The 6,598-nt window shown below is 39.5% G+C and overlaps 1 protein-coding gene across 1 annotated transcript in view; it reads right to left on the bottom strand.

The window, feature by feature from the left end:
• Positions 1 to 256: 256 nt before the first annotated feature.
• LOC101854967 overlaps positions 257 to 6,598 on the bottom strand; it is a gene marked incomplete at its 5' end in the record, with an annotated part of 70,016 nt that continues 63,674 nt past the window's right edge. The window contains 6 exon segments of the mRNA XM_013085618.2: positions 257 to 1,181; positions 2,936 to 3,097; positions 3,986 to 4,152; positions 4,540 to 4,707; positions 5,292 to 5,426; positions 6,028 to 6,146. Coding sequence (XP_012941072.2) covers positions 1,121 to 1,181; positions 2,936 to 3,097; positions 3,986 to 4,152; positions 4,540 to 4,707; positions 5,292 to 5,426; positions 6,028 to 6,146 — 812 coding nt within the window.

Raw genomic sequence — 6,598 nt, 5'->3', positions numbered from 1 at the left:
AATTAAATAATTTTTTCAGAACCGTAACTGTTGTTTCGGGTTGTTTCAATGAAACCAAACGATTTCCGGAAACTGAAGTTTCATTTTGCCAGACAGCATGAGGAACACTCCTACACTCCTCTTACAACTCGCTGCCGTAGAATTACAAAATTGTATCTCACATTTTTGGCCGTTTTGAGTTACTAAAACCATGAGGTCAAAAACCAAATGTTCTGTCCGCTCTATCAAAATCGTAAGATAATTCATAGTCATTATCAAGACATTCAAGGAATTGCATTCGAAAAAGCTTGACATGATGTAAAACCCAAAATCTTTTACGTCAAATTTCTCAAAACTAAGTACTGAGAAGATAGAACTTTGTAATTCTAGGGTAACGAAATAGAGGAAACATTTCCCTTTCTTACACAGACACACTTCACACATACAGGAATATAAAGTTGTAACAACACATCGGTCCAAGCCTGAATCACTTTCTCCGTCAAAATGTCCAAGTACCGCTAGCTCAAGAGTGGCCACACGATATGTCCTACAGGAAATGTTCACCGTAATTCACAGAAAATTTCAGTTCTCTCAAAATACTGTGGACCTTTCAGTACGGAGATACTCATTCTGAAAAAACAGGGTTCTGATATATATATACACAGTCTATTATATATAATATTACATTATGTATCTTCACAGAACGTTCTCTCAGCAAGACGGACATCTCTGAAGTGTAAGCACAAGTAATTCCATCACAAAAGCGAACTTGACACTACTAGGAAGTTTTCAAAGTCCAGTGGTTCCCATGAGATTCTGGCATCTGGTTCAAACTCACAGTACTCCACATGAAAGTGAAAGTGAACCTTGATTGTCACAAAGTCTGCGACATTCACTTCCATGTCATCCAGCAAAAGAAAGCATCGCACCAGCACAGGCCTCCTCTTCTCCGGTCACAGACAACTCCTCACAGAGACGAGACCGTTTGACCTATTGACCTTTTATCTGAGGTCTGTTCAACCACTATCACTGTCACATCAGACGTGGTGATTCACAGAATTAATCCAACCAATATCAAATTGGCGAAAACAGGAAACTGACGATAACGAATTTCCTGGAAGTGAGATCCAGACCAGATGGTTCACTGCAGTGAGGCGTCTTGGTCCTGCTCCACGATAATCCTCAGCCGAATAACACCAGACCTGCGGCAAGGAGGAAAAGAACAGGAAGATAAAAATAGGCGATAGTCTAGTCAAGTAAGGTCAATTGAAAAAGACACACTTGCTCTATAACTATTATTTTATCCTTAGTTTATGATATAATGTACTACGTGAGAGGGGACAAAAAAACAACAAACAAGTACATATTATTATTATAAAACTGTTTAAACTTTGGTGGGGCTAACCAAAATTTTTAATCTTCTGGCAAATTTAACAGAAGATGCTTCGTTATAAATTTCTAAAATATTGAACAAAAGGTAGATCCAACACAATTTGTTAACCTTAGTTTGAGAGTCCGTGGAAACAGAAAATTAAAATTTTTTGTGCCTTTAACCAAGGTTTTACAGTAAAAATCCACACAAAAATGAGTTCATAAATGGACATAAAAGACGTTGAGCCAAAAAGTTTGGGGAAAAAAACCCAAGGATTTGATGCAAATTGCCAAAACCTACAGAAAATTGCCAGTTTCTACAATTTCATTACAATGGAAACCTAATATAACAGGGACGGTGGGACCAGAGAAAAAGTCCTGTTATATCAGATCCCTGTTAAATCAGAAAGGCAAGGGAAGTAAGTATTTGTGCACTAATCCAGCTGTATATATTCATGGGTAGATTCCCTTGCCACAAATACCCTGCGCATGACACATTGCGGGTGCGTATAGCAAGGCTTTGTGCTAGATCGAAGTCTGCAGCTCACCGCAGCCCTCTTTCGCTTCACCCGCTGCGTCTGCTTGCAAAGGCGTGGCTTGCTCCATCATTGCGTTTCTCTCTCTCTCTCTCACTTTTTAAACATCATTGTTAACGAGCCTTAGTCCCTGCTTTAACCGATTGGGCTCCCATGAGGCCCTGTTATTGCTTATAACTTTTAATAGAGACAAAGAGTGGGGAAAAAGTGGGGATTTAAAATATCCCTGTTATTACCAGATCCCTAGGTGTTATTACTGGGCCTGTTATTTATGGTTTCCACGGTATTTTGACGAGCACCTGATTTCACCACGCCACATCACATTTTATAACTATTACTTATAATTAATAACTTTCACAAAAGGCAGAAAAAAAAAAGCCTGAAGGTAAAGACAGGTTTAAAAATATTTGTCTTCTTCACGTTGACGATGCAAGCAATTAATTATCTATTTCCCATTTCAGACTGATAGACCTATGGCTCATATGAAAAAGTATTTCTTTTTTCTTAAGCGTTTTAATACCTCAGTGTAATCATCTAAATTTGAAATTGCCACAATCAATGCTGGTTATGTGTTGAAGATGAAGAACAAAAAGAGTGAAGAAGACACCACCAAAAGAAAGAAAAAGGGATATCCCCTCTCTTCCAAAGACAAAACAAACCAACAACAACAAAAATTTACTTCATCAAAACAAAACAGCCCATCCCTCAAAAAACAACAAAACGAACAAAACCTGTCCCCGTGGTTTTATGCACAAAAAAATTATGAAATTATGCAAACTGAGCCCAAAAATGTGAAATTATGCAATTCTGTCAATTTTAACAAAGAATGATGAAGGAAAATAATCAGAAATTAGGCAAAAAATGATCAAATTTTGCTAAATTATGCGGGGTGCATAAAATCATGGGGACAGCAAAACACACACACAGAACAAATCAACCCAATAAAAACAACCCCCCAACACTGCAGATGGCTGTGATAGGTCAATCAATATCAAAGACAGAAAGGACGACTACAACTGTCGTGCCGTGCAGCACAGACACGGACCCACCTCTGCAGGAAGATCCAGACGACAGCACAGGCCAGCTCTTTGAGCAGCACCACGGTGAGATAGATGACCAGCAGCTGGCAGCTGTAGTAGATGATGAATCGCAGGCTCTCCAACAGCGCCTCCACCTGCACCTCCGACACGGGGCGCTTGTCCTCTCCCAGTCTGTGGACACGAGGACACAACTGCCGTCAGCTGACAAATCGCATTTTTTTGAAAAGTTGCGCAAGTCTTCAAGTTTTTAACTTTATTTTAACAGGAAAAGACTCAGGACTATATACTGTTGTGTCTCGACGCGGTGAAATCAGGCGATCGTCAATTTTTGGGCATGTGGAGTTATTGGTATCATATGAAAGCTTCCTTATTCATTTTTATTTTGCTTTCAATGTAAAAAAAATATTCCACTATCTTGAATAGAACTAAAGATATCTGTCATTGATGGAGGAGAGGTTGCCTGGTTTCAGAAGTGAAATTAGCGAAAAAAATGGCCGCCAATGTTTGGAACCTCCAATTAGCTAAATAGTCCTTGACAACAAAAAAAAAACAAAAACATATTTCGTGCCTTGAATCCCCTTTTTTCAGTAAAATTCACAAGGAAATATGTTTTTGTATGGACATAAAATTCGTTGAGCCACAAAACAAAATTTTGATTGATAAGAATTGCCTAACTGGAGGAAAAATGCCTGTTTCTCCGATTTTTTTATTTTGACGAGCGCCTAACATTTTTTCATTTTAGCGTCAATTTTTTTATTTGCTTAATAAAAAGCCAGATCAGTTACCCTACTCGTCTGGGAAAAATCAAGGTGAAACTGACAAGTTTTTGAACAAATTAGAATTCAAATTTCGGAAGAAAACTATTTTTAAATGGTTACGTTGACAAAAAAAAACCCTCTTTATCTTGAAACTGCAGTGAAAAAAAGAAAGGCCTTCCTACAAGGGAATCAAACTCAGGTTTTCTGTATGCCACGTAAAAAACACCTAACCACTACACCGCAGATATGCCAGTGAGCTTGTTTGTATCTACAAAAATAAAAATACTCAATAAGAACCAACCGTGTAAACAGCCTCGGAACCACGGGGTAGAATTTACACGCGTGCGACACGGCATCCATCTTCTTCCACGAGTGGTCGCTGTCCTTTCCTTTGTGCGTCTGATCTGAGCAATTTCCTGCCAGCCCAATAGCTTTCAGGTGTTGGCAGTACATGTCCATGCTCAGTTTCTGCGGAAATAGAAGACAGCAACAGTCACTCATGGTGTGGTGGATTGTTGGTCAACAGTGAACTTAGACACAACTTATCAGTCAGAACAGGTGGTTGTTTTTTTTTTCTTTCAAGAGTCCATACGATTGCCACGACTAAGCAAAAAATTGAGAGAAGTTAAAACATAATGCCCCCCACCGCGTACTCAGAGTCCGTGTACTTAATCAGGAATAAGACCGATATAAATATAATTTATTATTATTATTTACTCTAATTAAGTTTCTTACACAAAGTGGGCTTTTTTCCTTTATCATGCATGAACCAAAAATCCCAGATGGTACTATTGTATGAGAACCTCCTGGCCAACCAAAAAGCTTTCAAGAAAGATTTGAGATGTCAAAGTTTACCTGTAGCCCCAACAGGTGTTTGTGGTAAAGGTCAAGGATGGTCCAGTGGCGTGCGGCGTGGCCGCTCACCGTCGCTTGGAATGCTGGGAAGTCCACTGTGTTGATGTAGTCTGCATGAGTCTGGATGCGGGCGTTGGTCATCAGGGCCTGTAGGTCTACGTACTCGTCCTAGAAATCGAGAGGGGAGGAAAGGAAAAAAATCTTAGCCGGCAATAATAAATAACAATGATCAATGTGCATTACACTCATAACATAAAGAAATCACATTCTAAAAATGATGTTGGGAAGTGGGGATAACGCGAATCTCCCCATGTCGTCCGATTGACAGGTGAGGAGTGAGATCAGAGTGGGAAAAAAAACCCAACTAGATCATGCACAGCACTGTGATAAAACAAAACAACAACAGCTACAACACTCACTGTGGTAAAACAACTACTACAACAACAACACTCACAGCACTGTGGTAAAATAACAACTACTAAACCACTCACGGGACTGTTTTTTAGTTTTAGGAAGAGTTTTACGGCACTTGCAACACAATAAGGTCATATAAGTGCCAAAGATTAGAGGTATTACAAGAGAGTAACATTAGAAGTGTTACAAGAGAGTAACAAACACAAAAAAGAAGGACAGATAAGGACGATAGATGTTTGATAGGAAAGAAGGAGCAAACCACACCAGAGCACCCACAAACCACCCACTCACAGCACTGTGGTACAACAACAACTACTACCGGGTACTAAACAACTCACTGCACTGTGGTAAAAGCCGACCCGGCCCAACTCCTTCACTGTGAGGTAACGATTTCCAAGCTGCAGCAGACAGACGGAGACCACACACGCAGCCACCGCAAACACCATCTTGGGGAAAAGTGTGGCCGAGATGGTCTGAAACAAGAAACCAAAATATTTTATTTTTTGTTTGGAGAAGAGTAAGAGGAATAAAATATAAAATCCTCAAATCAGACTCTGGGGGAAAATCCCCCCCCCCCCCACAAAACAAAACAAAAAAGAAGACTTCCAAACAAAGATGGGAATTGGAGAAACATGCCAATCTGCTGGGACAGATAAGCAGAAAACAATATTCAAACAGCAGTTATAAAACATGCTTCTCAAGATAGACCAGAAAGGAATGGGTCCCAAAATTTAGTATGCTGTAATTTTTAATAGAAAATCAGCTGACGTTTCTTTGCCAGAAAAAATGAATGGTTATCAAAGATTAGAATGTAAATTTTATAAATCAAGATCCTTCACTCAACAAGTGCTGTAGAGCAGCACCGTTCAAATCTAAAAAGAGAAACTTGTTTAACCTTATCTGGCGCGAAATAATTTTTCGTATCCCACATAAGTGAAAGTTTAACTTTTAAGTTAGACAAAGGCTATTGAAGTCCTTGGATGAAGAAAAAAGTGCCAGCCACCACAACCTTTTCAAATGACATCTGCAGCATACATGATACAAACAAACTTCAGAAACAAATGAGGAACAAACCTGCATGACAAAGGTTTTGATCGCTTGGAAGTTTGGATTTTCCCTCCAACTCGGCCCCGCCCCCAACCTTGTCTTCGATTCTTTCGACTCAAACACAGCATCATCTGCCATATCCTCCTCTGAAAACCACAAGAAAGAACACAGCTGATGTACAGAGGAGCAGAGAGAAAATTACAAAAGATTTCTTTTTAAAATGAGGCTGTCTTCACACCCCCATGGATATAATTCAGATTATTTAGGAGGTGGGCTACTGACCCTGCTTTTCAAGGCCAATCTGGCTTGAGAGTGATACAACATCCCAGCAGAAAGATCATGAAACTTGATAAAAAAGTCTTTCTACTCAGAAATTGAACTCTGGTTTCCTGTGTGCCTCAGCAGAGTGTTGATGATATCAGCAATTACAATCATGGCTTTTGAGAAAGAGATCGACATAATATATATATGTACTGATGTTGATGACGACAAAATTATTATGAATAGAAACTCAAGGAAGATAGATGCATGTCTAGTAGCTGAGAGCAATGATGGCTTTAAATATGATATGGGTAGTTAGGGGGGGGGGGGGGGGGGG

This window comes from Aplysia californica, unplaced genomic scaffold (assembly GCF_000002075.1).
Source record: "Aplysia californica isolate F4 #8 unplaced genomic scaffold, AplCal3.0 scaffold00390, whole genome shotgun sequence".
Lineage (NCBI taxonomy): Eukaryota > Metazoa > Mollusca > Gastropoda > Aplysiida > Aplysiidae > Aplysia > Aplysia californica.
Note: the sequence above shows the minus strand (reverse complement) of the source record. Positions and strands in the feature narration are given on the sequence as shown.